At 41.7% G+C, this 21,174-nt stretch overlaps 2 protein-coding genes across 2 annotated transcripts; both read right to left on the bottom strand.

Moving 5' to 3' along the window:
• Nucleotides 1-7,143: 7,143 nt before the first annotated feature.
• LOC107506478 (WAP four-disulfide core domain protein 18-like) lies at nucleotides 7,144-8,985 on the bottom strand. Its single transcript, XM_016137170.2, has 3 exons — nucleotides 8,854-8,985; nucleotides 8,104-8,252; nucleotides 7,144-7,384 (listed from the first exon to the last, which is right to left on the bottom strand). Exons 1-3 carry the CDS (start codon nucleotides 8,933-8,935, stop codon nucleotides 7,340-7,342), a joined length of 276 nt encoding a protein of 91 aa, XP_015992656.1. The 5' UTR covers nucleotides 8,936-8,985; the 3' UTR covers nucleotides 7,144-7,339.
• An 8,497-nt stretch (nucleotides 8,986-17,482) lies between these two features.
• LOC107508347 (C-C motif chemokine 4-like) lies at nucleotides 17,483-20,488 on the bottom strand. The gene is made up of 3 exons (XM_016140118.2): nucleotides 20,016-20,488; nucleotides 19,436-19,550; nucleotides 17,483-18,859 (listed from the first exon to the last, which is right to left on the bottom strand). The coding sequence occupies exons 1-3, from the start codon at nucleotides 20,089-20,091 to the stop codon at nucleotides 18,772-18,774; spliced, it is 279 nt and encodes a 92-aa protein (XP_015995604.2). The 5' UTR covers nucleotides 20,092-20,488; the 3' UTR covers nucleotides 17,483-18,771.
• Nucleotides 20,489-21,174: the final 686 nt, after the last annotated feature.

Raw genomic sequence — 21,174 nt, 5'->3', positions numbered from 1 at the left:
TGCAAGATGAAATAAGTCAGACAGAAAAAGATGAGAACCACATGATTTCACTTATATGTCGGTTATAAAACAGAAAGCAACAAATGAACAAGACAAACAAATAAAAACTCATAGACACAGACAACAGTTTAGTGGTTACCAGAGGGAAAGGGGAAGGTGGGAATTAGGTGAGGGTAAAGGAGGTCAAGTAAATGGTGATGGAAAGAGATTTGGCTTTGGGTAGTGAACACACAATGCATGTACAGATGATGTATTCTCACATTGTACACTTGAAACCTATGTAATTATGATATTTAACCAATGTCACCACAATAAATTTAAGTAAAAATAAAAAAATAATTTCAATACCCAAAATTAGTTTAGAATTTTAGTGATCGAACTCTTTCCAGTACAATTAAACACTCCTATTAAGCAAACAGGAAAAGGCACTTTTATTATTTGACCTAGATATCATTTGCCCTGATTTCCTTTTCTAGGAATCTCTTTTGCAGCAAGCCTACCAAAGGACAGAAGTATATAGGCACAAGGATATTCTTCGCAGCGTGATTTTAAACAGCAAAATGGAAACGACTGTCAGTAAAGGATTAAATCAGTAGAGGATTAAGATGCCCACCAATGGAAGATTTTGCAGTCAATGAAAAGGGTAATACATGTCTATAATATCTATGGAAAGTGTCCATAATATTTTGTGCAAAAGGTATATCTGTTTACTTTTATTAATTTCATATACTCTACATGTGTGCTACAGAAACCGTATGTGTAAACTGATATTATTTTTTACTTTTTAAAGTCATATTAATATAGATATTTGCAAATATTTGGAAAGATAACCAAATAGCTAACTGTGGTTTTTTAGAGGAATTGAGATTAATATATTATTTTTTAGGAACAGTTACTTTTCCTTTTTGTTTTGTGCAGTTCCTTTTTATTTCCTTTATTTTTTAGTGAGTAGGTATTGCTTACCTCTCTGGTCTCATCTTACACTACCCTTTGACGGATGTATTGTACCCATCAGAACGATTTTCTGATTAGGATTCTAAGTTGATACAGAGAAGGTAGAGCTCAGCTGGACCAGTCATAACAGTCTTGATGCCATAATGGCTTTTATATAATGAAGGCGGTACAATAAACAAGTCTTTTTGTTCAAGGCTTTCACACACACAGACACAGACACACGCTTCTTCCAGACAACATATTATAATCCCCTTCCATTATGAGGGGCCATTTCCCTAACACCTCTACCACCTACACCTGTGGTAAGTGTGAAGGCATTATCAAGAGAATGGGAGGAACAGTCTTTGTCTCCAAAATCAGAGAAGGTGTCACCATTTCTCCTCTATTGGCTTCCAGCATCTTGAGACAAACAAACCTGCTCACTTACATTGAACTTTGTCTCAAGGCCCAGCAACCCAAAGCCAAATGAGAAGCTTAATAGGCTCAATGTTTCCTAAATACAAGTATTGTGAACAGAGTAATAGAACAAAGACCTCTGTGAGGGAAAGGGAGAATACATTGTTAACCAGTTTATAGGGCCTTGCAAGGACTGAGATGTGCATGAGATCCTTGCTCAGCCTCTGGTTAACCTTCCTGGGGACTGTCCTGCGTGGACACATATGTTTGCTGGGGAAGAGCCCTTTTCTGGGAGCTGCCTACTTCCTGTCCATATAAATTAGAAGCCTGGGGTTTGCCTTAGGTGTTGAGCAATCAACGGTCGTTTGGGGCTGGTCTTGTGGTTTCTTTGGCAATGAGAAGCCTTTTAAGAACAGTAGGTTTCTGATCTCTTTGCTTCTAATCAATTCCATGAGCTACACAACCAAATGCAGAGTGCTTGTCCAATCCTATACCTTGCCTTTTAACTGGGGTTGGCTATGTGTGCTTCCTAGCATGAGTCTCAATACTACACTCACCCTTATACCCCTAACCCCCAGCCCCCTGCTGAGAGACCTCTGTATCCTTCTTGGCCCCTGCTTGGGAAGCTTAATCTGGGTTTCTCCCCAGTGCCTCTAGCTGTGCCCGAGGTAGTGGGGTCATGCAGCTTCAAGGGAAAAACAATAAGAAACAGTGAGCCCCTGCTTTTTCTTTTCTCACTTCCACTTTCCTGAGATTCATGGGCAGCTATTACCTGTTAGGTCTCAGGCCCAAAGGAGTTTCTAGGTCCTCACTCGAGAGAGCCATGCAAAGACACCCAATCTGCACTATTGCTTGAAGCCTGGGTCCTGTGAGGTGAAGCAGGGCTGAGAGAGGCTGACCTCCCTCACACCCACCAAGCCGGGCCAGTGTGTCTATCTGGAGCCGAAACCCTCAGGCACCCGACCAAGGATAACACACACCTGTGTTTGCCACTTTCCCACACAAGCTTTTTACACCGACAATAGCCATCCCCATTCAGCAGAGAAGACTGCTTAAGGATAGAGTCTGCTACATGACTAATGGAAGAAAGTGGGTGGGAAGTGCAAAACTAACATTTAGTGAGAACCTTATCTATGCCCAGAACTTCATGGGCATCGCCTCACTGTGCCAATCCAACAATGTCATTGTATGGAGCATCTCTACTTCACAGATGAGAAATCAAACATTTTAATTAGTTCGTACTTATTGAGCAGCCAATTTGTCAGGGTGGATAGGAGATAAACCTATTCTGACTGCAGCTCACGCTCTTCACACCACCTTTCCTGCCTTTCCCTAGACTTTCTTTCCCTACTCCACCCCCAACCTAGGGCTCAGGTGTACCTGGTACATTGCAGGGAGGAGGGTAAAGAGCAGCTGGGTTGTTTTCAAGGTGTGATGGCCAAAGGTTTCCTGGCATTCAAGAAAAAAGTCCTACTTTGAAGGCTCATGAAATGTTATTAGAATGAATGAATGAATGAATGTGTACATATATACATACATACATACATACATACATACACACACACATACACACATAGCACACAGACACATATACACAGAAATATAACTACAGTTAAAAATAGCAAATTTTGTTTTCAGAAAGAAAAACAAGACATAAAAGAATCATCTTAATTTCAGAATTCATAGCAGCAATTCTAAACAGCAAAATAATAATAAAGAAATATGAGTAAAATATTAAAGAAAATATTTAAACCTAGGATGTCATATCCAGGTAAATGATCATTTACCTGCGGGGACAAAAGAAAGATAACCTCAGGCATCCAAAGTCAAAAAGACCTTTCACAAAGATGTTTTTCGAAACACTCTTAGAGGAAAGGGGTGGGGGCATCAGAAGGATGATACTAATATCCGGGAAATAAGGGTGAGTATATGACCTCCTAAATTTGGCTATTATACAAATACATGACAATTTTTTCTAAGTACAAAATTAGAATCCAGAACTAATATTCTATCTGGTACCTATTTGGCTATCGAGTGGGATGGGGTTGGAGAATGCGTGTCCAAAGAGAAATGAGGGCACACTAAGGGAATTGCCTTGTGTCAGAAAAGGTGGGTGAAAATATTGATGAGCTTAATCCATGGGAATAAGTTCCAGAAGAATAAAAATGGAAGCACGACTTTTAAATCAGCAGATGAAATTTTAATTTAGCTAATGGAAACGGTAAATAAAACAGCAAAAAAAAAATGACAAATAAGAAACATGGAATATGGTGACAGAGATACATTATAATTTAACAGTGAGAGTAATAAACATAAATAGGTTAAACTTATTGATTAAAAGACCCCTCAGATTAGATAAAAATGAGAACAATAAACAATATATTGCATTAAGAAACAAAAAAAAAATAATCGCGAGTTTTAAAATAAAGAAATGAAAACTTTTACTGGGCAAATATGAATTAAAAGAATGCTGAATTATGAATTTAGATATTTGGCAAATAGATTTTAATGTCAAATATATAAAAGAAAAAGAAGGATGTTATTTAGTGTTAAAAAGAATGATAAATTGAAAAGAATATTATGGTGATGGGCCTATATGTTCCTAAAAATATTACTTGAAATATATACAAAGCAAACAACTGATAGAAGTATAGGAAATACATTAAAAAATAATTCTAGTGGAAAATTTTATAATATCACTCTCATAAATTGATGAGTGATAGCCACAAAAATAAAAAATAAAGACAACTTAAACTATAAAGATTAACAAACTCAAAGTAGTAGGTAATAGAGAAATGTATACTAACAACAGAGAACACACATTTTTTAGTGTATATAGAACATTCACAAAAACCAAATATATGCTTGGCCAAAAGAAATTCAAAACCAACTTTCTAAGATTCTACATCTTAGATTACACTATCAACATAATCAGATACAGATTATGTTATCAACCATATCGTAAAAAAAAAAAACATTAAATTAAAAACAGTACTCAAGCTCTTCCAGAAAATAGAAGAGAGCAACATTATCCTGATAGTGAAGCCAGACAAAGACATCACAAGAAAAGGAAGTTATAGACCAATGCTTCTGATTTTAAAAATGCAAAAATTCTTAACAAAATACTAGCAAACTGAATCCTATAGCATATTAAAAGGGTTATAGATCATAACCTGCTGAGATATATCCCAAGAATTCAAGGGCGTTAACATCAGAAAACTCAATCAACAGAAGGAAGGAAGGAAAACACACATGACCAGCTAAACTGTTGCAGAAAAAGCATTGACAGAGTCAAACGCCTTTTCTTTAATTTTTATTTTTCGATTAGAGTAACATTCAATATAATTTTATATTAGTTTCAGGTGTACAGCATACTGCTTAGACATTTATAGAGTTTGCAAAGTGATTCCCCCAATTGGTCTAGTATCTGCCTGGCACTATACATAGTTATAACAATATTATTCACTTTATTTCCTATCCTATACTTTACAACCCTTCGACTATTTTGTAACTACCAATTTGTACTTCTTAATCTCTTCCCTTTTTTCACCTAACCCCCTCCTCGCCCTCCGCGCCGACTACTCTCCCATTGGGCAACCATCAGTTTGTTCTTTGTATCTACGAGTCTGTTTTCATTTTGTTTGGTCATTTATTTTGTTCCTAAGGTTCCACATAAAAGTGAAATCAATCCAATACCCTTTAATGATAACAAAAATACCCAGATAACTTGAAATAGAAGAAAATTTTTTCTACAACGTAAAGGGTAGATTACATATATAAAAAACCCAACCTAACATCATATTCAGTGGTGAAAGACTAAAAGCCTTTTCCCTAAATCAGGAAAAAGACAAGGATTTCTGCTATTCGACAGTTAGGCAAGGAAAAGACATTAAAGACATATGAATTGGAAAGAAAGAAGTAAAACTATCTTCCGTTGCAGATGACATGCTCTGATATAGAGAAAATCCCAAAGAATCCACAAAAATCTACAAAGAGCTAATAAATGAATTTAGTAAAGTCACAGGGCACAAGATCAAATACACAAAGCAATATACCAGTAAGCAGCTGACCAATAAAAGAAGATATGAAAACAATTTCACTTACAGCAGCTTCCAAAGGAATAAAATACCTAGGAATTCATTTAACCAAGGAGGTTATTAACTGTTCCACCATCACATGCCAGGCTTCTATGCTGGAACACTAATAAGATATAGTTGCCCTTCAGCTTCTAAATAGACCAGTTCATGAAACCCAGATTCTCGCCATTTCCCTGAGCATAGCAGGCCTGTGTCCTGGCACCCATTTTCATGCAAATTAATGCTCTTGGATGAAAACAAAAAAGATACATTTTTACCAACATAAAAGAACGGAAATTTTGGAAAGACATTATTACACAGCTCAGAAACAATAGGAAAGACCGGTGAACCAGGCTCGGGAAAGTATCAAGAGCCAAAATAAGGCAGGGAGCAGAGGACATCGCGAAGGCCAGCTCATGGCCAACAGTTTGTTGAGGTGTTGTCACTGGCACCTCTCCTGTTGTGAATTGTTTTAAACCAACCCTAAGGTTTAGTGTCACTAAAGATCCTATCGGTCCACGTCGTCAGAAAGAAGCATCCTAATTCCAAGCCCAGCTTGCCAGGAAGTACAGAGAGTGTCTGACCCTTATCAATTTCCACAGAGAGAAATAGTTTTCTCCTAAACATAAAAGGGTTTAGAATGCAGGTGAAAAACATGAGTTTGTAAAGAAACACAAACAACTTTCTAGGGACCCCAGGCCACCTGAAAAGCAGGAACATAAGTGGAAGTTGTAGGATGTCATCCTCAAGTATCTTTGCAGGGGAAGGTTATACTTTAGCATTCAGAATGGCAGATAATACGTGAAATTGTTTGAGAATATTTTAGGGGTATGCTCATGAACCCACATATATAAGCAAGACAGAAAGTGATGGGATTTGGGATGTGGATGACCTACCGATAAAGAAGATATCAATGCTAATATGTCCGGTGAGGCCATAGGCCATTCGCATTGTAAGATGTGCTGTATGAGAAGCAAGGGCAGTGTAAGGGACAAGGACATACAGATATTGGATGCAAAATTCAGTGGGTTAAGTGGGGGAATCTAGGTGGAACGTGAACCGAGAGGTCTGGGGAATGAAGATTGTAGCAGTCAGCCCAGACCTTCATTTTTGTCAGGGCTTCTTTGGGAGACCTGAGTTTATCCTCTGCTCCAGATACAGTCTGATTCAGAGACTCCACCCTCAGAGCCTATCTCCTAACAGTATCCTAACTCCTAATCACTCTAGTGCACAAGCTGGCACTCCTGGCCTATGCCACGCAAAGCCCCACTTCCCAAGGACCAGGGTTGCTCTCCTGGTGTTAGGCATATGTTCCTGCTAGATGTCAGTGTATTGCTTTAGAATGGGATATCTCCTACTTGCTGCCGTTCCTGCTCTTGTTCCTTCTGAGTTTTGCCCTAATAAAGGCTGCTCCGACCAGTCTCCTATGTGCTAGGTGGTGGTTGTTGTTGTTGTTGTTATTATTATTATTATTATTATTATTATTTGCTTGTTAAAATTCAGATTCACAGAATGCATGAGAAAATATTATCTTGCCTTTGCCTTGTTTAGAGACATGGACATGGAATGAGGAAAATAACTCGCTGGGAGGACCTTGCCTCTGATGTATTGGTATCCTGAGTGCCTGCATTCATGGGCTTAGTGCAGTGTATTTGGTCCTGCTCATCCACAGATTGCCCATTAGAATGCTCAAATGGGAAGAATGACACAGATTAAATAATGCTACAGATACAGTTTATTTTAGACACAAGCTTTTTAGAAAGCAATCACTCCGACATTTTAGATCTTCATCTTTTAGGGCTATAATTCTAGGGATAGAGAATAGCCAGGAATGGTTTGTGAAAGTTTCTTGCTGGTATGCCGAGCATTGGATTCATGAGAAATCTTCTGGGGCTGGTCTCCAAGCATGCTTACTAACCATCCAGTATAGATACCACACCGTCATCCTTTCCACGCTTCTAAAACACAAATTTGATCATGACATTTTCTCTACTCTAAAACTCTAGCAGTTTACCAAACTCTTTGGCAGCAGTTCATTCCTCTTTGGGCTCTGGCTTGTATAACGCCCTGCCATGTCCTGCGATGCTGCAACTTCTACCTACCACAATCACTGTCCCATCATCAATGGAACGCGTACAGTTCTTTCATCATCTCAACTGCCCTTCATTCCTCCAGCAAATCATGCATCCTTTACACTCTCCATTAAACGTTCTCTACTCTCTGACAACTTTCCCAATACCCACCTACCGAAGACTCTTCCTTTTGCTCCCACAGAACTTGGTAGAAAACCTGACGCAGGAGATACTCAGTAAATGGGGGTTCACTTTCCTTTCTCTCCTCCTCCCATGATCACCCATTTTCCAGGAAGAAATAAGCCCTGTTCATCAGGAGGGGAAGGAAGTTAAGAAGCCCTTGGTTATTAATGGCCTATGAATCTAGGATCATGGTTACTTGTCGTAACTGAGAGACCCCTGAACTATCCTGGGATACGGCTTCTCTTCTAGGAGAATGCCTTAGATAATGCAATTACCTCTCCCTCTGCCATTTATTCCAGCCCTTTCTCTTGGAGTTATCCAGACTCCTTGTGCAGTGGACATGTGAGCATCTGTCTGTCTCAGCAAAGTCCAATGGGAAGTTGTTTGCTTCTTTGGACAGCTCTTACATGATATATACTCACTCTGAAGACAGCATTTTGACAGACATGACCACATCCATTGCTGCAGCATTTCATTCCCCTGGGACATGATCCATCTCCCGTGCACATTTCAGCACAAATACCACTGACTCCTTTAGGCACCTCTGGGCAGACTCCAGATCTTCGTGATCCTGAAACATATAAGTTTTTGTGTGGAGTCTGGAACAGTCACTAAAACAGGCATGAGAACTGGTGTTGGAGGTCCGAAAGCCTCATCTCTGGCAGAACTTGCACCTCTTCCATTTCTTCCTTGGTGCTCCTGTTCTCCTCCCTCTGCCTCGGGGCTTCGCTCTCACTCTTCAGCCCCTATTTTCACAGCCAAGCCCTTGGGAGAATTTTCTCCCTGTTCCGAGGGCTGCACAGTCCCAGCAGGCAAGAAACCTGCAGTGTCATAATCCACTTATTACCACTTTGGAAGAAGAAATTAGAAAATCTCTGATCACAGACAGCCATCTCCTCACCTCACATACCCTATGTTTATCCCACAGCTACTCCCTGTTGGAGTCCCACACTCAAGGCAAATTTCCTACCTAGAGGGAACCCAACTTCTAATCAGACCCAACCCCACCTGGTAAGAAGAATGGAAATGCAGAACGATTGCTCCAGTAGGTCAAAAGAAATGGGTCTGATCAATGCCAGTACTCCACTCTGCAGTCAACGCACCACCGCCAGGTCTGAGGCTGGGCTCTGAGCCTTCTCCACCCTCTGGGAGCACCCCCTCAGCACTCTCACCTCTGAAAAATCTCTGAGAGCAGACCATCTCCATACCCAGAGTGATGAAAACCACTAGAAGAAAGATAGTGCCTGTCTTCATATTGGCGTTTGATGTGAATATACACCTAGGGCCAAGCCCCAATTTATACCCAGCAAGGAATCTGGAGTGGGAGGCAATAGAGCAGGAAGGTACAAACACAGAGGCTATCTAGGGAATTCCCCTGGATGATCTAGATTGTTTGTTCTATTTCACAACTTATTTTTCTCTAAATAGGTTGTTTTCTCAGAAATGCAAGTATCAGACAGGAGCATTCCAGAACACTTCATTCATTGCTACTTTACAGCTTGGCACTGGTTTCCCTGGTGCCTTTAGGGATAGTGGCCAAAAAAAATCTTTCTTTGTGTAATTTAAAATTCAGAACAAGAGCTTACTATGAAGCTAGATACTCTTCATCAGAGCCCATCTGGGGCCTCTTGGAAGTCCGTTCCAGGAGGCTTTGACATGCTTCTGGGAAATTTGGTGAATGTGTGCTTTGGAACTGCCCCAGGGCTGTGATCCCTAAGCAGGGGTGGAATGTTCATCACACCTTATCACAAAGGTAGTAATAAGAAGAATGTAAGGTCACTCACTCTTCCAAAGAGATGGATGTTCAAAGATGACAAGCTGGCAGAGCCCTTAGGGATTAAGAGACAGGGTCTATCTTGATGGTTCGTCATCTCTGAGCCTATCCTGCTCCATACTGAGAGGTTCCTAGAGAGAGAGAGAGCTGTGTTGATGAGCTACAATGAGCTGAACACAGGAGAAGAATACTAAATGCTGTACAGGGACCCCAGTAAGAAGCCACCCTTTTTCCCAACACAGTTACAGAATCTTACAGAAAGGGTAAAGAGATAAAACTCCGATGATCACGGAAATGAAGAGAAAGCCTGTTTTGTACTTGGTGGTCAGAGTTGGGACAAGTACGTCATGAGCACTGATGGGGAGGCCTGCATAAGCTACCCTAAGTGCAGAGTAATACGAAGCAAGCCAGGAGAGGGTGGCTCAGACTGGCCACATCCAGTATCTCAGAATCTTTCATGGCACAAAGGGTGCAAGAATCCGGGACCCCTCATTCTGAAGGAGGGACCGGGGTACCTGAAGAGTGCATGGCAATTCAGTACATGGTGGAGATCAGTGGTTCTCAGCAGTACAGAGCATAGTAAAAAGCAAGCCTGAATCCAAACCCAAGGTGGCTGGCCAGATGCCAGGCTGCTGAGTAGCATGACCTTGGTGAGTGAGTGGGGCCCTGCGCTGCGGGAGAACCCTCTGCAGCACTATTGGCAAAGGGAAACTTCGTAGCCCTTCTCTAAAAGTGATGTAGACATGACTACTATCACTTAGTTATCCTAATCTTTAAGTTCTTTTTTCCCCCATTTTTCTCATATGTTTGCTGTGTTTTCCTAAGCCATTCCCTCTACTTTTACATACACACATATGCGCATATTCAAATATATCCTTTTTGCAGAAATGGAGTTATATTGCATTTATTATTTTGCTTTATTCACTTAGCATTATCTCTTGGAGAGATTTTCAGGTTGGTATCTTCCCCCTCTCCTTTTTTTTTAAACAGCCGCTATCTAAAATTCCATTACAGGCATGGTTTAGATTTATTTAACCAGACTTAAGATGTTGAACATTTAGCTGGTTTCTGGGTTTTTTGCATTGCTTTGGTTTTGGTTTACCAGACACAATTTGCTGCTTTATGCATCATACACTTCGAAAATGCTTCTTTGTTTACATATGTCCATATTTACCCCAGAAGAGATACTTAAACATGGAAATACAAAAGATGTGTCTACTGTCTCAAATCATCCCATAAAAAGATGACCTCTTTACACTGACCCAATGCATTTGTAACCTTGCTTCCCCAAGTTAAATTTTTAATGGAATATTTCAATCTGTATATATTCTCATACTCCCTTCAGGATGTATGAGAAAAAAAGTCTCACCTCAGTTATGTAAAAAAATTTAGTTAGCAGAAATCATTTAAGACAATGTAATCTGGTGTTTGCCACTCTAGAACTTGAAGTTTCTAGTATGAAGCAAATAGTAATTACAGTCTGTTGCAGTTTCGCTAAAGTGTGCATTTCAATAATGGGAGCTGCAAGGTTGCTAAGCAGGGCCTCTCTTCAATTATAACAATGACACTTGACCTTTATTAAGCAAGCGATTGTACGTCAGACCCTGTGTTTGTACTTCACACCTGTCATCTCACGAAGCCTCGTAAGCCTATGCGGTTATTTCCATTGGCAGCCCCATTTCACACATGGAGGAACTGAGACTTAACAGAAGTTCATGCCTTGCAAACACTTCAACCCCATCTCAGGCTGCTGATGGGGAACCTCCAGTGGTGGACTTCAGGAAAGCTCCCCAGTTGCTTTCATGCACGTGGAAGTGAGGAACAGTTCACCTACTCAATAAAACCTTCATTTCTTTGGGAAAAGGAAAAAAAAAAGAAATGTCTCCATAACAATTTGATTTCTAGTGTTCTACTAACAATCACAAATTTGGGCATTTGGCAAATTCCTATGACATATTATCATTTGATAATATTCAGGTGTCTGCAACAACCATCAGACATATATAAAAAATTAAGGGTGGAACAGTATAGAAGTTCCTCACAAAATTAAATATAGAATTAACACAGAACCCTGCAATTCCACTTCTGAGTATATACACAATAGAATTGAAAGCAGGATCTCAAAGAGATAGTTGTATACCCAAGTTCATAGCAGTATTATTTACAATGATTAAACATGGGAACAACCCAGGTGTCCATCGACCGATCTGTGAATAAGCAAAATGTAGTACACGTATGATGGAGTATTTCTCAGCCTTAAAAAGGAAGGAAATTCTCCAATATACCACAACGTGGATGAACCTCAGGGACATCATGCTCAGTGAAATAAGCCAGTCGCAAATAGACAAATACTGTGTGGTTCCACTTACATGAAGTACTCAGAGTAGTCAAATCATAGAGATAGAAACTTTAAAGGTGGTTGCCAGAAGCTGGCGGGGAGGGGCAGAAAATGGGGAGTTGTTAACAGGTAGCGTTTCAGATTTACAAGGTGTAAAGGGTTATGAGGATGGATGGTGGTGACGGCTACACAACAGTGCGACTGTGTTTAATACCGTGAACTGTACACTTAAAAATGGTTAAGATGGTAAATTTTATGTTATGTGTATTTTAACACAATAAGAAAAATTAAGGGAAAAGACTGAATCCAGGCGTTGGGAATCCCAAACGTCCTCAGCCTGCAAAACTCAGCCTTCATACCAATAGTCATCAAAGTTTTATTCTCTTTTTTTTTTTCAGGCTAGCATGTAAAACCTGTTGGGTGCAGCAGACGGAATTCCATTTTTCCTGGGATTTCATATTTCAAAAAGTCATTTCCTAACCTTGCCAACACCTAACCAGGTGCTCCGCCCACCAGTCCCAGACATTTATCATCTTGATGTTGCATTTTTGTCCTGGTTCTTGAAAACCTGAGGATAAACACCAAGACATTTTGTTATAGAGCATGAGAGGGCATAGACAATAAAATTTTAAAAATCAGGTGGCACAGATCTGGCCAAGCAGGTCTCTTGGGCACAGGTGGGTTTGTTTGCCTTTCTATGTTACAGAAAATATTTTGTAACAGGTAATATTTTGAAAAATGTATAACGTGCCGTATCTTACTTCCCCAATGCTTTATACTTACTCCCATTCTCCTCTGTTGCAAGCCATCAGTTGTAAACTAAACTTACTGCACTCGGGGAAGGGCAGATATGGCTTAAAAAGAAACAAGTCAATTGAGTTCCTCTGTGGGTTTTTTTAAAACTCTAAGTGAAATTACAGCTAGTTTCCCACATACTGGAAAGGAAAGTAGGATCGACACTGGTGGGAGAATAAAGTGACAAAAGTGAGGCAGCAAGTTAGACATCTGAGAATGATGCTATCCGGGCCCCAACCCTGCCCTGGAAGAGTGTGGACTACAGGGAGTAGGAGGGAGACCTGGCCCGAGAAGACTGCCGGCCTATCCAAGAAGCCCCAGGCCTGGTGGCTCAGAAGAGCTTAGATGGGACAAAAAGGGACAGAGTCATAGACCGGACCCAGAAGGCCATGGGAGGACAAGTGATAAAGCATAGAGGTAACGCCCAATGACCAAGGGCTGAGATGCCCCTCAGCAGATACTAGCAGAGGTCAGGAGACAACAAAGAGCAAGATTCCTGTGAGCCCCACAGCCTAATCACACACCCTCTAATATGTAGATGGGCCCTAGAAGAACAGGAGAAGGAGAAAGGGAAGAAGGACTCAGGTGCAAGATTCTCAACTGGAAAAACAAAACATCAGGAAGCAATTACGTTTACCCTGTGGCCAGATTAAATTAAAAGAAATGGGGACTGCAGAGTTGGGTTCAGTCGTGGAGAAAACAAAATTACATTGTTTGCATCTCAAAGTCTGTGCCTTTGAAATCTATAAGCATTATGGGAAATAAGCCGTCATATGAAACCTATCAAAAATGTTTCCAGCAACCCCTTATTCAGATAATCGAATAAAGGAAAGAGAAATTAACATTTTCAAACCTTCAGGAATTTAATCATCAGAGTTAAATTGTCCCAAAGTACAATTGTCTAGAACTTTGTAAATCTAGACACATAGACGAAGAAATTGAAAGCACCTCAGGATAAAGGCTAGAAACCAAAGGCCCTGTTGTTTGGGCATTCCTTATTCTTGCTTTTGTTGTTCCATTTCCTAATACTTTTAAAAAGCTGTCGAACCTCTGAAGAAATTCGCAGAAGAGTGATAGTAGTCATTCATTGCTTCTAGGGAAGAGAAGTGGATATTTAGACGGGAGACTTATTTCATTGTATATTCTTTTAAATTTTATACACTGTCCATCGTTACCTATTTAAAAATTATTAATTTCAAATCCATCGGGTGTATGATATCAAATTGTTTGGTCAGGGAGAGTCCCCCAAACCATCCTGTTAGTATCAAGCCTGTCTTTCTCTAAAAAAAAAGTTGTAATTTTCTCTTTTATTCTGAATGTATATATTTTACACAATTATCATATATATAAAAATGAAACAGAAGAGAAGTTTTCCACTCAAAAGACTACACAGCTCTTGGTTCTGCTTCTGTAGATATGCTTGCCGCATAGGCCGAAAGGCAGGGTGACCTCGAAGTTAACTAAAGGCTCATCCTCCCTTTTGCTTGTACTGTCTAGATAACAAATGTATTGCTTGAGTTCCTGTCTTAATAAACACCTGTAACCCATTGCAACTCCCGCGCTCTGTAACTGCCTCAGGATTATTTAACCAATTGGCCCATGCCAACTGTAACTGCATGGATAAATTCTATAAAAGCAAGGTTGTATCTGAGCTCAGGGCCTTGATCTTCAGAGTACTAGCTTTTCTGGGACTACTGGAGTAGTAAACCTGAGTTGTCCAACACTCAGTGCTGCTTAGTTTCTGGCCGGTCTGATTTTTCTCTAACAAAACTATCATTGACATAAGAAATGTCCAAACCTGCAGAGAGTTTTTATGGGTTTATTTAAGCTAAACTGATGACAATTGCTGGGAAGCAAACTCTCAACAGATTGAGAAAATGCTCTAAAGACTGGCGCTTTTGCAGCTTATCTCATACATTAGAATCAAAGGAGGAGATATTAGGAGGGTTACATGAAATCCATTGGTGGTAGATGAAGAGGGCAGGAGAAAGCAACGGGAGAATATCTGGAATTGGATAAAAACCAAAATGGAGGGACATGTACTTCTCTTACACTGGCGGGTACAGGCTAATTAACATTTACAGCACATGGAGATGGTTCGTGGGCAACGAGATAACACTGTGGACTCATGCTCTGGTGTCAGCGGTTGAGCCTTCATGTGGTCTGGTAAAGAAAATTATGCTGACTCAAAAGGATGTTATCTTAGATACACAAAGATAAGAGACAGTCTCACCTAAGGCAAAGAGTAACCTTTGTCAAGGGAGCTCTAGGCCTAGCAAATAACTACCCATCACGACCCACTTTTAGTCAGGAATTTTTAAGTTCAGGACATCTTATGGGGTTACTTTTGATCTCCGAGTTTGTAAGGCCAGCCATGCAGATCTCCCTGAGCTTGTTTGGTTTAGTGCATGGCCCCTTATTCATCCACACTATTTTAAATTTAGAAAAATGCAGTTATCATTTTGTCTCAACTTCTACATCTTTTTCCATTTTCTTGTCTGCTTAGACTCACTGGAACCTGAGCAGAGAGGACTTAACAAGGAAGAACAAGTGGAGACAACTAGAAAAGAGAGAGGACAAGTCCCTTGTGCCTGTGAAGGGTGAGCATGGAGAACAGCCCAGGACAGCCACGTGGCCACTGGGCTCAGTCATGAGAAAGAACTGTGGTTCCTTTCACTGTCTGCAGTTTGACTCGCGTCCTTGGTCCCTACTTCTGCTTTCCCAGCTCTTTGCCTCCCAGGAGGAAAATGGCTATGTCATGAGAGCATTACAGAAGATCCTGGGTTAGGGTGAGATAGAGAGAGGATGGAAAGTTTGCATAAAACAGAACATGGGGGAACAGAGGCCCTCCTATCTGGAAAGGGAAATGTCAGAGGCAGGCACTGCAAGAGTAGACAAGCACAAGCCTGACTGACAGACGTTGTTCTGCAAACAGCTCCCATCCCCTGTCCTGCCTTGTTTGTTCTGGCTCTGGCCCCCATCCAAGAAACACAGAGAAACCACAACTAAAAAGTCAAGTAAACAAATACCAACCCCCTGGTTTCAGGGGAGGAGGGCAGAAAGAAAAGAAAGTTTTAGAAAAGAGTAGAAAAAAAAAGTGGTATTGTGCTTCAGGTAAAGTCTAACATTGCCCCTCTGTGAGGATTCCATGCTTTCATTTGTAATTCCTGGGCAAAGCCTTTCTTCATGAGGGTATTCAGCACTCCAGCAATCTTCCCTGGTGATGCAGCACCTGTGGAACTGAGTTCCTCCCTTTCATTTTGTTCAGGGGTGCTGATGGGTGAGGTAAAGGACTCCATTGTGAGGGAGGAGACTCTGACCCGAAACCTCTATAATCCAACCAGAGGAAAATCATGGCTCTGCTCTAGACTTCATTTGACAAATGAGAGGGTAGAATCTTCCAAACAGGAATCCAAGACACCTGCTCCCCCAGAAGAACACAGGAGTCTCAGGAAGAAGCAGCCTTCCTCTTAACCTGGCTTACGAGTTTTGTACCCTTGGTGTAGCCCCTGTCCTCATTGTCAGCTACTGAAGCAGACCCTCCTCTTGAGATGTCTCACCTCGTTATATTCCATCGCCTTGGAATGTGTTCATTCCCCCCACGGTTTCTTCTGCAGGAAAGTTTTTTTTTTTTTTTTTTTTTTTATCACCGTCTACAATATTCCATCACCTTTTACACTGAGCTGGAGGGGGGCACTGTTGGTGACTCCTCAGTTGGTGATTGTATTAGCTTCCTACTGCTGCTGTAACAAATTACCACAAGCGCAGTGTCCTAAAACAGCACATATTTATTCTCTTAAAGTTCTACAAGTCAGAAGTCCAAAGGCTGTTTCACTGAGCAAAAATCAAGGTGTCAATAGGACTGAGTTCCTTCTCAGGGGTTCAGGGGAGAAATCAATTCCTTGCCATTTCCAGCTCTTACAGCCACTTTATTGCATTCCTTGGCTCCTGACACCTTCCTCCAGTAGCATAGCATGTCTCTTCAGCTGACACATTGTCTTCTTGTCTTCTGTCACCAAGTTTGCCTCTGCCCACTCTTATAAGGACACTTATGACTACATTTATGGACTAACCTGATAAGCCAGGATAATCTCTCCATCTCAAAATTTTTAACTTGATCATATCTGCAAAGTCCTTTTTGCCACAAAAGGTAATATTCACAGGTTCTAGGAATTAGGATGTGAACATTTGGGGGGTCATGATTCACCCTACCACAGTGATCTATACTGTCTCAGGTCGGGGATCATCCATTCTCTCTCCCAACCGCTTTCCTCTGAGTATATTTGTGTATCTTTCACAGAAGACCACACGCGAACCTTCCAGGCCACCCCAGCAACCTCTCCTTTCATTTCCTTTACACCTGCAGACATTTTAGGACAGTGCCATTCTATGGGACTTTCTCCATGATGAAACTGTTCTATACCTGCACTCTCCAAGAGGTGACCAGTGAGAACTTGGAGTGTGACTAGTGCAACTGAAGAATTAAATTCAATTGAAATTTAAATAGCCACTGTGTGGCAAGTGGCTAACATATTGAACAGCTCAGCCCTAGGTAGATGAAAAGCAGAAGCCAAGACCAGTGAGATTCCTTGCTGCTAGCCTCTTCTCACACTTTTTTGGACCAGCTCTGCCCCAAACTCCTTCTCTCAGTCCCTGTGGAATCTAGAGGAGGCTTCTACTGGGGCTCAGAGATGATGGGCTGAGGACAGGGCAAGGAAAGGAATTGCATCTGTTGGCCCCAGAGTGGACCAGCCTCCCTGCTCTGCTTTTGCACTTGACTAAGAAAACAATGATCAAGGTTGTCCTCTCTTTTCCCTAAATTTACACAATGGGTTTTTCTTTTGGGGACCACAGAGTAGCAAGTAGCACAGAAAATAAGGCTCACTTGGAACTTGGCACTGAGCATCCTACTTGATCACAAACCTACTCAGTGGCCTTTAGCGAGTCACTTCCCTGTCCCTGGTCCTTGGTTTTCATAATATGAGAGGGCTGGACCAGATGGTCTGAGAGGTTCCTGCCAGCTTTAATAGACAATTTTATGTCCTGTGGATCAGGGCTTGATTATGCATGCATTCTGTCTCAGACCCATGTTCTTTCTGACCTGTGTCATAGGAAGTTCTGATTGAAGGACTCTTAAGGACACAGGCCTTTAGGTTACTCTGACAACACTCCAGAACCAAATCTGACATTCATTCTTCTGTGCACATGACAACACTTGACATCCTTTGGGCTTTAGAGAGCTGATTCATTAACTCATCTAATTTGCATAACGATCCTGGGAAGATAGCTGCTATGCCCACTGGAGGTGAAAAAGCTAAGACTCAGAGAGAGAAAGAGGGAATCTTCCGGATACCAGGCCCTGGGGTGGGTACTTTACACATCAACTAATAACAGCCCTTCAAAGTGCATAAGATTACCTCAATCCTATAATACACCGGTAAAAAGTGATGGAGGCCCACTTTTCTGATTCTGAACTACTTTGCCTTCCTTCTATGTTGTACTGCTGCTGCTATTAACAACTTCCCTATAAGATACTGAAATGACAATCTTAGCATCACGGCTGTCCTTTGGGGTCATCTTTCATGGTGCTCTCCAAGCAGACCTACAGACCTTAACAAGTCACATCACCTCTGTGCCTCTGTTTCCTCATCTGTAAAGCTGGGAGGTGAGCATCCCTACTTCATGAGGGTATTAAAATCCTTGTTGAAAGTATTAAGTGAAACTGTGTCTTTAGAGAATTTTTCCCATATTAAGTACTCAGTAATTTCTAGTTCTCAGTGTGTTTGGAAACTGTCGTTTGTCCCTATTAATAATATCAGGCAATTCCCTTCACTCTAAATCAAATTAAAACACAAAGAAACTGTCCATATTTTTGGTCAAGTTTTATTATGAAAACACATGGAATCAACTGCATTATCCACGTATCTGCAATAGCAGAGAAACAGTAATGGTGGACCATCCCCATGGGGGACGTGTGTCCTTTGGCAAAAACAAACATACAAAAATAACACATAAATAATGATAATAACACCAAATACAACAATACAGCACATAATAAAGATTAAATTAAGAGAAGGAACAGGGACTGAGAGGCGCTGTAAACGTGGAGAGGCTGCATCTCACTGAGGCGTCGGGTTCAGGTGGCCTTCCCAGGAGGCCTGCTGCCCCTGTGCCCGAAGTGGCTCAGTTCAATTCCAGGTCGTCCATGTACTCCTGAACCCAGGGTTCACTGGGGTTGGCACAGACTTGTCTGCCCCTTTTGGTTTGAAATCTGCGAAACAAGGAGCAGCTACATTACAATCCCAAGGGACCTTGCCTACATTAGATGTCACCCTCTGCTTGACCATGGTTCATGTTGGACAGCTCTAGTGGGTGGGAAGACCCGTCCTGGGGTGATAGTGGAACCAGACTCCTTGTACATTCCACCCTGGATTTAGCTGTGGCTTCTAAGGATGCCCAGACTAGGAATCAATGAGTTTTACAATCAATGTGACTATTTCTCCCCATTCATTCCCTACTGCCTCTAGCAATAAAGTTCCACATTTTTCTAAGCATGGCTTAAGAAAGTCAGGCCATATTTCTTGTTATCTTTTTTCCTTTCCCTGGTGTGCTGGCCTCTGGCAAACTTTCTCCCCAGAAACCCTCCATCTTCTCCCTTGGATCCATGCAGCCCCCTCCAGGACTCAACAGGTGACTTCATGACCTGTTTCTCACTGCTTCCTGTGAGGCCTTCAGCCCTGAGACCTGCCTTTCTACTGTATCATCCTCCCGCTGCCCCCAAACAGGCCCCTATTCGAATCCTGTTCTTGCTTTGGCCTCTCAGAGCACCCCGGGAGTTGATACTTACACCACTGCTGGCTGGGAGCAAAGGCTGCTGGTCTCATAGTAATCTACCACAAAGTTGCGAGTGATCTTCCGCAGGGTGTAAGAGAAGCAGCAGGCTGTGGGAGGGTCTGAACCCACTGGAAAGAAAGGTTGGAGTGAGATCAAAGCTAAACAAAGAGCTGATCATTAGGCTTCTAGTTATGGGTATTCAATGAACATCTCTGTGGAGCTACCAGATCCCCCAATACAGTTTCTTTATCCAGTCCCACCAACGCAGAGACAGAGTCTTATTTGGAATTCGGTATCTTAAGAGAAGGTCATGGAGCTGGATCAGGTCTCAGAGTAAGGTCAGACTCCCTTCATTTTACAGTTGGGGAAACCAAGACACAGAGATATATGGGGCTTACTTAAACAAGTCTGCTCATTGCTATTTCTTAAGAAAACAGGTTCTTGAATATTATTGGATGTCTGCTAGATTCTACGTTTAACAGCAAGCTACTTAATCGTCCCAGTTTCCTTTTGTCTCATCCCCAGATGCCACTGGTGGACCAGCCCCAACGAGAAAAGTGGCTGTAGAAGTACAGCTGAAAGAACAAACTTACTTGGTGCTGAGAGTGCAAGAGGGCAGAATGCAGCCACTAGCACGAGGAGAGAGAGGACAGTCACGCAGAGTTTCATGGTCTTGGTGGAGGAGAGGCTTTCCTGGAGCTGAGACTACACAAGCCAGAAGCTTCAGAACCTGAATGTGTTCTGTGCTGATACTGAGTGTGGATCCCCTCTTTATAGGAAGGACTCTGAGGACTGGGACAAAAGTGAGGGTGCAGGAGGGCAAGTGGAATTTCCAGGGCAACGATGATGTCATGGTGCCAATAAGGAAACTGAAGCTAGCTGAGAGTTAGGAGCTCCGCAGAGCTTCTTTCTTTCAGGGCAATGTCATCACAGTGGAAAGAAGAAGGAGGTGGAGGGGAGGAGAAGTGGGCTGCACCCTAGAGGGAAGTGGTACACCCAAGGTAATGACCGAGACTGAGGAGAGAATTGTAAACCCGAGAGGAAGGATGGAACTTTCACACCTGCCAGTTGGGGCTTGTAAATGACAACCATGCTGCTCTTGGTGGCTGGCACCTCTGGAAGCTGGATGTTTCACATCTCTCTTTGCAGGGTGACCACATGCCTGGCCCCAAGAAGAAAGTGAGAGCCAGGACTCCATGTCTCATTCCTGGCCCTCCTTCTACTGGGCTGAGTAACCTTAATGCCCTGTATGTTTCCTTGAGCATAAAGCAAGAGTCCAGTATTGAATGTGCAGAAGGACCCAGCAGGGCAATAATCTTCTACCTACTGAACATTTACTATGGGTCTGGTTCTAGGCAAGCTGCCTCATACACATAACATCAAATCCTACCATAACTCTGAGCAGGCATATGACAGTAAGAATCGAAGAACACAGGAGGATTCATGGATAATCTCAAGACCCGTCTTTATATATATATTTTTTCAATTACACTTAACATACAATTTTAGTTTCAGATGTACAATATAGTTATCAGGTGTTTATATAACTTACAACAAAATGATCATCCCAATAAATGCAGCACCCATCTACAACATACATAGTTATTATATCCCTATGACTATTTTGCAACTACCAATTTGTACCTCTTAATTCCCTCCTTTCTTCACCTATCACCCTACTCCCCAGTCTGGCGACCATCAAAATGCTTTCTGTATCTGTGAGCTTGTTTCTGTTGTTTGTTTATTTATTCT

Source organism: Rousettus aegyptiacus, unplaced genomic scaffold, assembly GCF_014176215.1.
Source record: "Rousettus aegyptiacus isolate mRouAeg1 unplaced genomic scaffold, mRouAeg1.p scaffold_m13_p_6, whole genome shotgun sequence".
NCBI lineage: Eukaryota > Metazoa > Chordata > Mammalia > Chiroptera > Pteropodidae > Rousettus > Rousettus aegyptiacus.
This window is presented reverse-complemented; position numbering and strand designations above follow the sequence as displayed.